Genomic DNA, 13,125 nt, shown 5'->3' on the forward strand with positions numbered 1-13,125 from the left:
ATATATGCCTCGATACTTGGTCATGATATAATACATGCCCCGATACTTGGTCATGATATAATACATGCCTCGATACTTGGTCATGATATAATACATGCCCCGATACTTGGTCATGATATAATACATGCCTCGATACTTGGTCATGATATAATACATGCCTCGATACTTGGTCATGATATAATACATGCCCCGATACTTGGTCATGATATAATACATGCCTCGATACTTGGTCATGATATAATACATGCCTCGATACTTGGTCATGATATAATACATGCCCCAATACTTGGTCACGATACAATATATACCTTGATATTTGGTCATGATACAATATCTACCTTGATACTTGGTCATGATACAATATATACCTTGATACTTGGTCATGATACAATATATGCCTCGATACTTGGTCATGATACAATATATACCTTGATACTTGGTCATGATACAATATATGCCCCGATACTTGGTCATGATACAATATATACATCAATACTTGGTCATGATACAATACATGCCCCGATATTTGGTCATGATACAATATATGCCTCGATACTTGGTCATGATATAATACATGCCTCGATACTTGGTCATGATATAATACATGCCTCGATACTTGGTCATGATATAATACATGCCCCAATACTTGGTCACGATACAATATATACCTTGATACTTGGTCATCATACAATATATACCTTGATACTTGGTCATGATACAATATATGCCTCGATACTTGGTCATGATACAATATATACCTTGATACTTGGTCATGATACAATATATACCTTGATACTTGGTCATGATACAATATATGCCTCGATACTTGGTCATGATACAATATATACCTTGATGCTTGGTCATGATACAATATATACCTTGATACTTGGTCATGATACAATATATGCCTCGATACTTGGTCACGATACAATATATACCTTGATACTTGGTCATGATATAATACATGCCCCAATACTTGGTCACGATACAATATATACCTTGATACTTGGTCATGATATAATACATGCCCCAATACTTGGTCATGATACAATATATACCTTGATACTTGGTCATGATACAATATATACCTTGATACTTGGTCATGATACAATATATACCTTGATACTTGGTCATGATACAATATATGCCTCGATACTTGGTCATGATACAATATATACCTTGATGCTTGGTCATGATACAATATATACCTTGATACTTGGTCATGATACAATATATACCTTGATACTTGGTCATGATACAATATGTACCTTGATACTTGGTCATGATACAATATATACCTTGATACTTGGTCATGATACAATATATACCTTGATACTTGGTCATGATACAATATATACCTTGATACTTGGTCATGATACAATATATGCCTCGATACTTGGTCATGATACAATATATACCTTGATACTTGGTCATGATACAATATATACCTTGATACTTGGTCATGATACAATATATGCCTCGATACTTGGTCACGATACAATATATACCTTGATACTTGGTCATGATATAATACATGCCCCAATACTTGGTCACGATACAATATATACCTTGATACTTGGTCATGATATAATACATGCCCCAATACTTGGTCATGATACAATATATACCTTGATACTTGGTCATGATATAATACATGCCCCAATACTTGGTCATGATACAATATATGCCTCGATACTTGGTCATGATACAATATATACCTTGATACTTGGTCATGATACAATATATACCTTGATACTTGGTCATGATACAATATATACCTTGATACTTGGTCATGATACAATATATACCTTGATACTTGGTCATGATACAATATATGCCTCGATACTTGGTCATGATACAATATATACCTTGATACTTGGTCATGATACAATATATACCTTGATACTTGGTCATGATACAATATATACCTTGATACTTGGTCATGATACAATATATGCCTCGATACTTGGTCATGATACAATATATACCTTGATACTTGGTCATGATACAATATATACCTTGATACTTGGTCATGATACAATATATACCTTGATACTTGGTCATGATACAATATATGCCTCGATACTTGGTCATGATACAATATATACCTTGATACTTGGTCATGATACAATATATACCTTGATACTTGGTCATGATACAATATATGCCTCGATACTTGGTCATGATACAATATATACCTTGATACTTGGTCATGATACAATATATACCTTGATACTTGGTCATGATACAATATATACCTTGATACTTGGTCATGATACAATATATACCTTGATACTTGGTCATGATACAATATATGCCTCGATACTTGGTCATGATACAATATATACCTTGATACTTGGTCATGATACAATATATACCTTGATACTTGGTCATGATACAATATATACCTTGATACTTGGTCATGATACAATATATACCTTGATACTTGGTCATGATACAATATATGCCTCGATACTTGGTCATGATACAATATATACCTTGATACTTGGTCATGATACAATATATACCTTGATACTTGGTCATGATACAATATATACCTTGATACTTGGTCATGATACAATATATGCCTCGATACTTGGTCATGATACAATATATACCTTGATACTTGGTCATGATACAATATATACCTTGATACTTGGTCATGATACAATATATACCTTGATACTTGGTCATGATACAATATATACCTTGATACTTGGTCATGATACAATATATGCCTCGATACTTGGTCATGATACAATATATACCTTGATACTTGGTCATGATACAATATATACCTTGATACTTGGTCATGATACAATATATACCTTGATACTTGGTCATGATACAATATATACCTTGATATTTGGTCATGATACAATGTATACCTTGATGAATTTGCACCTAGATATTAATATTGTTGCACAGCCATATTGGGTCTCTACAAATCTGTCACAACGTGTTGTATGACATCATCTAAAGCGTGTACTGTATGTATTTTGTGTCTCTGCCATCAGGTCCTGGAGGGTCTGCAGCTTTTCCTGGAGCTAAACTGGAGACGCTCAAAGAAAAGACACTGACACTTAAGGTAAAAGTGAAAAGCGACTTCTGCATAATCAGCCCTGTTAACGTGCCTATCAGCCATAACATAAAGACCACCGAGCGGTGAATGAACGGCCGTGACGTGTTCGTTAGTTTGTGCGGCTGCTTTCACACCGGGACAGTCTGGGTTCCATGCGGGGACGAGGTTTGATCTTTTTCAGATTCCCACTGTGAGCTTTGTTTATTACCACCCAGTATTTCGTTTTTTTTTTAATATATATTGTTTTCACTCTATGATGTGTTCAAAACAACCCAGAACTCGTAAGAAACTCCACCGACTTGTTAAAACCACAATGAACAGTTTTAGAAATTCTAATTCCGAGTTTCCAGTGGTCCTTGAACGCACCACCATCGTATCAATCCGCCACAGAGAGCAGCCAGCGGCTCTATATTTTCAGTCACCTCTCACGTACCGCTGATATCACAATGGATATACGAAGAATTGGTTAACGCCTGTTTATAGTAACTGAATGAAAACTAAAAACTACATTTTAGCATGTATTTATTCAAAGTGAACAGATTGCAACTGGCCATGTGCCTAGAAATAAACACATTTAAACTGTAATTACTGAAAAAGTGTAAATCTCAGGCACATGAATACAAACTTGTATAAAAAGAAAAAAGAAAAACCTAAAAAAGGGAAAACAAACTATTAAATTGTATAATTATCTGTATATTTACTTGTGGCAGTGTGTTATTGTAACTTGTGTCTTATCACGCTTCTATGTGGCTCAAATAAATCTATTGGGCTGCAGACGTTTTCTCATACTGTGCATCACGTCACCCCCCCCCTCTTGGTTTTCACCCCCCCCTCTTGGTTTTCACCCCCCCTCATACTGAGCTGGAGCCGGGACCATCCAGAACTCTCTATCTACACCATGTCCTCTCGCTCCGTCTGCAGAAAGTCACCTGCAAGTGAACCGAGTCTCAGGTTTTCAAGTGGACCTCAGTTCACTTGTTTGATCTGGATCAGAGTTCCGGGAGCGTTCACACCTGATTAAACCAACCTGAAGTGAACTCTGATCTGACTCAAGCAGTGCTGGTGTGAACGTGCCCCAAGTCTTTTTTTTTTTTTTAACGCGGCTAGAGGAGGATACCGACCCGGGTATTCAGCTGGTGCGGAATACTTGGTATCAGGAACCGACACGGTCCGAGGTTGGTCATGTTTCGGCCCATCAGAGTGTTTGCAGACACAATTCTGCCCCATTCAGGTCAAACCCCCCCCCCCAACATGTACCAGAGTGAACTGTGCAGAATGCCCCTCCAGGGGCTAATGACGGGGCAGACGGATGCTGCTGCTTCTCTTCAACTTCAACTGTGATGGTCGATATCAGACAGCTGGAATCAATTGTAGCCCCAAGCAGTGACGGTAGTTGTCTGCTCTGTTTCCTGAAAGTCTGTTGCTCCGTAATGTTTTCCTATTGGTGCCCATCAGAAACTCACATCTACACTGCTCTGACCTTTGGTCACCCACCAACACCGCGTCCCACTGCCCGACACCGTGTCCAGAAGCCATGTTCCTTCCCTGTTTCCTGGTCTCACGCTCGCCCCCGTCTCCAGCCTCTTCCTCCCTCTTTCCCTCCCTTCTTCTATCCTCTCTTCTTTAGCTGCAGTCCTCGTCCCTGGAATCCTTCTGCAGGGATTAATCACTTCTCCATTCCTGGAGAGATTATTCAAATGCTGTTACATCCACCGCCTGCGGCTCCTCCCTTGTGCGTGTGCGTGTGCGTGTGCGTGTGCGTGTGCGTGTGCGTGTGCGTGTGTGTGTGTGTGTGTGTGTGTGTGTGTGTGTGTGTGTGTGTATGTATGTGTGTGTGTGTGTGTGTGTGCGCGCATTCTGTGATGTGTGTATTCTGGGAAATGAAGGATGAAATGAATCAAGTGCCTGAAATCAACGATGAATTTCACAGTGATTCCTACTTCGAGTCGCTTCAAAGAAAGAATTTTACCCAAGTACTTTTAATAACTTTACTTTTCCTGGTACAACGTAACAATAATGGATCATGGACTGCATGGTAGCTAGAACAGGCAGCTGGTAGTCTGCGTTGCCTCGCCAACGCCACACTTCTTCGCGCAGTTGAGTTAGCATTGGTAGCATGTTAGCCGTTAGCTCATATGGATGCTAACTAGCCTGTCAGATAGCAACATCACAGTGTGAAACACTGAGCGGGGGCACACAGGTGCACCAATACTACCCACATCATTGCGCTCACACCAGTGTTTCTGGATACTCACAGAACCGAGATATTAGCTGCAAGTTCCAGAGAGGAGTGAGCAGTGTGCTAGCAGGAGGCTAATGAAGCTGAGTTAGCAGTGTGCTAGCAGGAGGCTAATGAAGCTGAGTTAGCAGTGTGCTAGCAGGAGGCTAATGAAGCTGAGTTAGCAGTGTGCTAGCAGGAGGCTAATGAAGCTGAGTTAGCAGTGTGCTAGCAGGTGGCTAATGAAACGGAGTTAGCAGTGTGCTAGCAGGTGGCTAATGAAGTGGAGTTAGCAGTGTGCTAGCTGGTGGCTAATGAAGTGGAGTTAGCAGTGTGCTAGCAGGTGGCTACTGAAGTGGAGTTAGCAGTGTGCTAGCAGAAGGCTAATGAACCGGAGTTAGCAGTGTGCTAGCAGAACGCTAATTCAAGGATTCAAGGATTCAAGGATTCTTTATTGTCATATCAAAGAATGATACGAAATTTGGACTCAGGTCCCGGTGAGCCAGTAATAAAATATATAGTAATAAAATATATAGAGCGTAAAATATATACAAATATACAAGAGCAGAATGTAAGTGTGAAGTGTTTGTAGTGCAGGAAGATGGGAGTCTACGGAACATGGCTCGAGTTCACAAGTCTCACAGCTTCGGGGAAGAAGCTGTTCCTGAGCCTGGTGGTTTTGCTCCTAATGCTCCTCAGCCGCTTTCCTGAGGGGAGGGGCTGAAACAGTCCATGTGCTGGGTGGGTGGAGTCCTTCATGATGCGGAGAGCCCTCCCCCTGCATCGTGCTGTGTAGAGGTCTGAGGTGGTGGGGAGGCCGCTCTAATGAAGCGGAGTTAGCAGTGTGCTAGCAGAAGGCTAATGAAGCGGCGTTAGCAGTGGGCTAGCAGAAGGCTACTGAAGTGGAGTGAGCAGTGTGCTAGCAGGTAGATAATGAAGCGGAGTTAGCAGTGTGCTAGCAGGTAGATAGGGAAGTGGAGCTCGCAGTGTGCTAGCAGAAGGCTAATGAAGTGGAGTTAGCAGTGTGCTAGCAGGTAGATAATGAAGCGGAGTTAGCAGTGTGCTAGCAGGTAGATAAGGAAGTGTAGCTAGCAGTGTGCTAGCAGGTGGCTAATGAAACGGAGTTAGCAGTGTGCTAGCAGGTGGCTAATGAAGTGGAGTTAGCAGTGTGCTAGCTGGTGGCTAATGAAGTGGAGTTAGCAGTGTGCTAGCAGGTGGCTACTGAAGTGGAGTTAGCAGTGTGCTAGCAGAAGGCTAATGAACCGGAGTTAGCAGTGTGCTAGCAGAGCGCTAATGAAGCGGAGTTAGCAGTGTGCTAGCAGAAGGCTAATGAAGCGGCGTTAGCAGTGGGCTAGCAGAAGGCTACTGAAGTGGATTGAGCAGTGTGCTAGCAGGTAGATAATGAAGCGGAGTTAGCAGTGTGCTAGCAGGTAGATAGGGAAGTGTAGCTAGCAGTGTGCTAGCAGGTGGCTAATGAAGCAGAGTTAGCAGTGTGCTAGCAGCAGCTTCCTTGCTGCAGCCCTTATTCTCTCATTCTGTGACATTCCTTCATCTTTCACCTACTTGTTGTGCTCTTGCTGCTGCCGCCAGGAAGGTTTTTCACTCAGGAAGTAACGAAGGCGTCTTTGGTCTCTCACAGGAAGCTCAGCGATGAACAAGCTACGGCAGAGCTTCCGTCGGAAGAAAGACGTGTACGTCCCGGAGTCCAGCCGGCCGCATCAGTGGCAGACAGACGAGGAGGCGGTGCGCAGTGGGAAATGTAGCTTCGCAGTGAAGGTGAGTCTCTGCTCTCCTTCACACAGAGACACTGGGTGCGTCCTAAAGTCCCTCCTGTCTCCTACTAGTCCCTCCTATCTCCTAATAATCCTTCCTGACTCCTACTAGTCCCTCCTATCTCCTAATAGTCCCTCCCGTCTCCTACTAGTCCCTCCTATCTCCTAATAATCCTTCCTGACTCCTACTAGTCCCTCCTATCTCCTAATAGCCCCTTCTGTCTCCTTTCCTATTCACTTCTCCTTAACCCTAGAAGTGTTTAAGTGGCGGCCGTGATAAGGAGGGGTTGGAATTCTCACTAAGCTAAGGAAAGGAGGCTCAATGCTTCCTTTAGAGCTTCCTTTAGCCTAGGAAACACTGATGCTTCCTTTAGAGCCTCCTTTATCCTAGGAAACACTGATGCTTCCTTTAGCCTAGGAAACACTGATGCTTCCTTTAGAGCCTCCTTTAGCCTAGGAAACACTGATGCTTACTTTAGAACCTCCTTTAGCCTAGGAAACACTGATGTTTCCTTTAGCCTAGGAGACACTGATGCTTCCTTTAGAGCCTCCTTTAGCCTAGGAAACACTGATGCTTCCTTTAGAGCCTCCTTTAGCCTAGGAAGCACTGATGCTTCCTTTACTAAAGGAGACCAGCTCCTGCTGCCCCACAATTCCTTGCAGCGACAACATTTAAAGGGACCTGCTCATCAGAGCGTTGAGGGAAAATCAGGACGTCAGAAAAAGGAGCAGATCATGTAAGTTAGCAGAGAAATAAACTGCTGGAACAACTTTAAATCATCAAGAACCCAGATCTGAAGTAGGAATGTTCTGGATGTGAGACCAACACAGTAAAATCCAATTTTAGTGTTTGGTTCTTTATTCACCTTGCAGCCATTTACCTTTAGTTCCTCTTTTCCTTTGATTTACATTCAAACCTGGTGCTATTTGACATTACATGAGTGTTTGGAGCCGCAGAGGAAGGTGAGGAGGTGTTAGGAACGCCTTTCCTGAACCCCGTGACGTCATCCAGGGTAAAGGAGAGGTGATAGGAAAGGAGATCAGAGGGACTATTAGCAGTGTGATGCAGCAGCGACCTTCCTGTACATCAGTGTTTTTCAACCTTTTTTGAACCGAGACACACTTTTTTCTTTGGAAAACTCTGGAGTCACACCTCCACCTGAACATGTTAAAAAGTTAAACTCTGCAGCCTCTATTAACAATATAAAGTCTTTCTCATCAAAGTTTTATCAACAGGAATCCAGTAAATCCAGAAAGCAAGGACTTTTTTTAATAGTGACTCCGTCAGTGTGAAACCTGGACCTGATGGATGAAGAGCTGAGATCCTGGTTTTCAAAAACTTCTCCATCACTGTCACTGACACAGTACTTTGATACAAGATGGTAGCAGGAGGTGGAGATGAACCACACTGACGTCTGTCACTTTACATTTCACCTGCAAGGTTCTGTGCTGCCCTCTAGTGGTGAAGAGTATTGTAGCGATCACAGAGTTGGTCGCTGCAGTGCATGATGGGAGTTCAGGTTATGTGTTGCCGGAGGTTATTGAGGGTTATTGTCGGGGTTGTTGTGTGTGTTGGTTTGTGCTTGTGTTGTGTTTTTGTTCCTCGGTTCAGATCGTTCATTATTTCGTCTAGTTTGGTTTGTTGGATGTTGGTGATCAACCATGAGGGAGAAATGTGTTGTGTGGAGTCTCATCCTGTTATGAAGTTCCGGTTGCGTGTGTTCATGTCAAAATAAAAGCCTCTAGTGATCAGCTGGCAGGAAAGAATTTCGACTCAGAGTAATTCTTCCGCAGCGCTCGCCTCAGTATTTATACTTGATTACTCTGCACACTGCCGCTGTCGGCTGTGAGAGCAAATGTTTTTTTAGAAAAAATGTGAAATGTGATAATTTCCCACGGCACACCTGACGAGATCTGGAGGAAACACCAGTGTTCCGCGGCACAGTGGTTGAAAAACACTGGTGTAGAGAACCTTCCCAAGGACACGCTGACGTTCAGCTCCAGACACCAGCAGACGTGTCGTCCCCTGAGGGACGGAGACAGCAGCAGGACTGAACCTTGTTATGGCAACAGCAGTGTGACGGGACACTTCCTGTCACACTGACCAAGTCCTCGGTACGACCAGGCTCCTTACGCTCCTGCTTTGCTTTGGTTCCAACACAACAGTCTCATGACCACTAGGTGGTTCCACTAGGTGGTTCACGAGGTGGTTCCACTAGGTGGTTCACGAGGTGGTTCACGAGGTGGTTCCACTAGGTGGTTCCACTAGGTGGTTCCACTAGGTGGTTCACGAGGTGGTTCACGAGGTGGTTCACGAGGTGGTTCCACGAGGTGGTTCCACTAGGTGGTTCCACTAGGTGGTTCACGAGGTGGTTCACGAGGTGGTTCCACTAGGTGGTTCACGAGGTGGTTCCACTAGGTGGTTCACGAGGTGGTTCACGAGGTGGTTCCACTAGGTGGTTCACGAGGTGGTTCCACTAGGTGGTTCCACTAGGTGGTTCACGAGGTGGTTCACGAGGTGGTTCCACTAGGTGGTTCACGAGGTGGTTCCACTAGGTGGTTCACGAGGTGGTTCACGAGGTGGTTCCACTAGGTGGTTCCACTAGGTGGTTCACGAGGTGGTTCACGAGGTGGTTCACGAGGTGGTTCACGAGGTGGTTCCACGAGGTGGTTCCACTAGGTGGTTCCACTAGGTGGTTCACGAGGTGGTTCACGAGGTGGTTCCACTAGGTGGTTCACGAGGTGGTTCACGAGGTGGTTCCACTAGGTGGTTCACGAGGTGGTTCCACTAGGTGGTTCCACTAGGTGGTTCACGAGGTGGTTCACGAGGTGGTTCCACTAGGTGGTTCACGAGGTGGTTCCACTAGGTGGTTCACGAGGTGGTTCACGAGGTGGTTCCACGAGGTGGTTCCACTAGGTGGTTCCACTAGGTGGTTCCACTAGGTGGTTCACGAGGTGGTTCCACTAGGTGGTTCACGAGGTGGTTCACGAGGTGGTTCCACTAGGTGGTTCACGAGGTGGTTCCACTAGGTGGTTCACGAGGTGGTTCCACTAGGTGGTTCCACTAGGTGGTTCACGAGGTGGTTCACGAGGTGGTTCACGAGGTGGTTCCACTAGGTGGTTCCACTAGGTGGTTCACGAGGTGGTTCACGAGGTGGTTCACGAGGTGGTTCACGAGGTGGTTCCACTAGGTGGTTCCACTAGGTGGTTCACGAGGTGGTTCACGAGGTGGTTCCACTAGGTGGTTCCACTAGGTGGTTCACGAGGTGGTTCCACGAGGTGGTTCCACTAGGTGGTTCACGAGGTGGTTCACGAGGTGGTTCACGAGGTGGTTCCACGAGGTGGTTCCACTAGGTGGTTCCACTAGGTGGTTCACGATGTGGTTCCACTAGGTGGTTCACGAGGTGGTTCACGAGGTGGTTCACGAGGTGGTTCCACTAGGTGGTTCACGAGGTGGTTCCACTAGGTGGTTCCACTAGGTGGTTCACGAGGTGGTTCCACTAGGTGGTTCACGAGGTGGTTCACGAGGTGGTTCACGAGGTGGTTCCACGAGGTGGTTCCACTAGGTGGTTCACGAGGTGGTTCACGAGGTGGTTCCACTAGGTGGTTCACGAGGTGGTTCACGAGGTGGTTCCACTAGGTGGTTCACGAGGTGGTTCCACTAGGTGGTTCACGAGGTGGTTCCACTAGGTGGTTCACGAGGTGGTTCCACTAGGTGGTTCACGAGGTGGTTCCACTAGGTGGTTCCACTAGGTGGTTCACGAGGTGGTTCCACTAGGTGGTTCCACTAGGTGGTTCACGAGGTGGTTCCACTAGGTGGTTCACGAGGTGGTTCACAAGGTGGTTCCACGAGGTGGTTCACGAGGTGGTTCCACGAGGTGGTTCACGAGGTGGTTCCACTAGGTGGTTCACGAGGTGGTTCCACTAGGTGGTTCCACTAGGTGGTTCACGAGGTGGTTCCACTAGGTGGTTCACGAGGTGGTTCCACTAGGTGGTTCCACTAGGTGGTTCACGAGGTGGTTCCACTAGGTGGTTCACGAGGTGGTTCACAAGGTGGTTCCACGAGGTGGTTCACAAGGTGGTTCCACGAGGTGGTTCACGAGGTGGTTCCACTAGGTGGTTCACGAGGTGGTTCACGAGGTGGTTCACTAGGTGGTTCACGAGGTGGTTCCACTAGGTGGTTCCACTAGGTGGTTCCACTAGGTGGTTCACGAGGTGGTTCCACTAGGTGGTTCACGAGGTGGTTCCACTAGGTGGTTCACGAGGTGGTTCCACTAGGTGGTTCCACTAGGTGGTTCACGAGGTGGTTCCACTAGGTGGTTCCACTAGGTGGTTCACGAGGTGGTTCACGAGGTGGTTCCACGAGTTCAGTCCACAAGGCCTCTTCACGTGTTTAAACCATCACTCTCTCTCAGAAACACTTTCCCTCTTTCTCATCCAAATGTCTTCTTTACTTTCTACCCGTGTAGCGTTTCGTCCCAGAACCCCCCACCACACACACACACACACACACACACACACACACACACACACACACACACACACACACACACACCCCAGCACAGCAGTGGTTGACCTGGACCTGCTCAGTCAGCAGGGTTCAGACAATCCGGACTCATTTAAAAACCCCTGACCCTTCAGAAGTGCAGCTCTTTGGCACAGGATGGGTTTGTTCCAGCCTAACCCCCCTGTCCCCCCCTGTACCCCCCCTGCCCCCCCCCCCCCCCCCTCTCCTCTGCAGTACCTGGGCCATGTGGAGGTGGAGGAGTCCAGAGGAATGCACATCTGTGAGGACGCAGTGAAGCGGCTGAAGACGGTAGGTTTCACTGTGAACCTCCTGTTTCCAGGAATGACGCTGGTGATTCCACTTCCTCTCTTCTTCCTGACTGCTCCCATTACCCCCCCCCCCCCCCCCCCCCACACACACACACACACACTGAGCTGTTCCAGCGCCTGCTGCCTCCTTCTATTCCTGCTGTTCTTACTCCCCATTGTTCAGGTTGTGGTGGTTCTGCAGCGTTTCCTCTGCAGGAGGAAGCAGCAGAGTCACTGATGGTCCGTCTGTGTCTCTGCTCACACACACACACACACACACACACACACACACACACACACACACACACACACACACACACACACACACACACACAGCTTGTGGTTGTACCAGCAGCAGAGCGGCAGTGAGGATCAGAACCAGGCTCAGAGGAGAGGAAACCTGCAGAACCAGGCTCAGAGGAGGAGAACCCGTAGAACCAGGCTCAGAGGAGGAGAACCCGTAGAACCAGGCTCAGAGGAGGAGAACCCGTAGAACCAGGCTCAGAGGAGAGGAAACCTGCAGAACCAGGCTCAGAGGAGGAGAACCCGTAGAACCAGGCTCAGAGGAGAGGAAACCCACAGAACCAGGCTCAGAGGAGGAGAACCCGTAGAACCAGGCTCAGAGGAGGAGAACCCGTAGAACCAGGCTCAGAGGAGGAGAACCCGTAGAACCAGGCTCAGAGGAGAGGAAACCTGCAGAACCAGGCTCAGAGGAGGAGAACCCGTAGAACCAGGCTCAGAGGAGGAGAACCCGTAGAACCAGGCTCAGAGGAGGAGAACCCGTAGAACCAGGCTCAGAGGAGAGGAAACCTGCAGAACCAGGCTCAGAGGAGGAGAACCCGTAGAACCAGGCTCAGAGGAGAGGAAACCCACAGAACCAGGCTCAGAGGAGGAGAACCGTAGAACCAGGCTCAGAGGAGGAGAACCTGCAGAACCAGGCTCAGAGGAGGAGAACCTGCAGAACCAGGCTCAGAGGAGGAGAACCGTAGAACCAGGCTCAGAGGAGGAGAACCTGCAGAACCAGGCTCAGAGGAGGAGAACTGTAGAACCAGGCTCAGAGGAGGAGAACCTGCAGAACCAGACTCAGGAGGGTAAAACAGGTGTTTGGTTCACATGTTGGTGTCAGACGGTGCAGGAAGTGATGAAGGAAAGTCAAAACACCACATTGACATTAACATATTACTAACTAAACATTACTACCTGAATATTACTAACTGAATATTACTAACTGATTATTA

At 46.5% G+C, this 13,125-nt stretch overlaps 1 protein-coding gene across 1 annotated transcript in view; it reads left to right on the forward strand.

The window, feature by feature from the left end:
* The window catches only part of numb (NUMB endocytic adaptor protein), a 60,866-nt gene that overhangs the window by 21,193 nt on the left and 26,548 nt on the right, over positions 1-13,125 (forward strand). The window contains 3 exon segments of the mRNA XM_080512473.1: positions 3,018-3,088; positions 6,940-7,076; positions 11,814-11,888. Coding sequence (XP_080368599.1) covers positions 6,951-7,076; positions 11,814-11,888 — 201 coding nt within the window. The 5' untranslated portion in view covers positions 3,018-3,088; positions 6,940-6,950.

Source organism: Blennius ocellaris (genome assembly GCF_963422515.1).
Source record: "Blennius ocellaris genome assembly, chromosome: 17".
In the NCBI taxonomy this organism is placed as follows: domain Eukaryota; kingdom Metazoa; phylum Chordata; class Actinopteri; order Blenniiformes; family Blenniidae; genus Blennius; species Blennius ocellaris.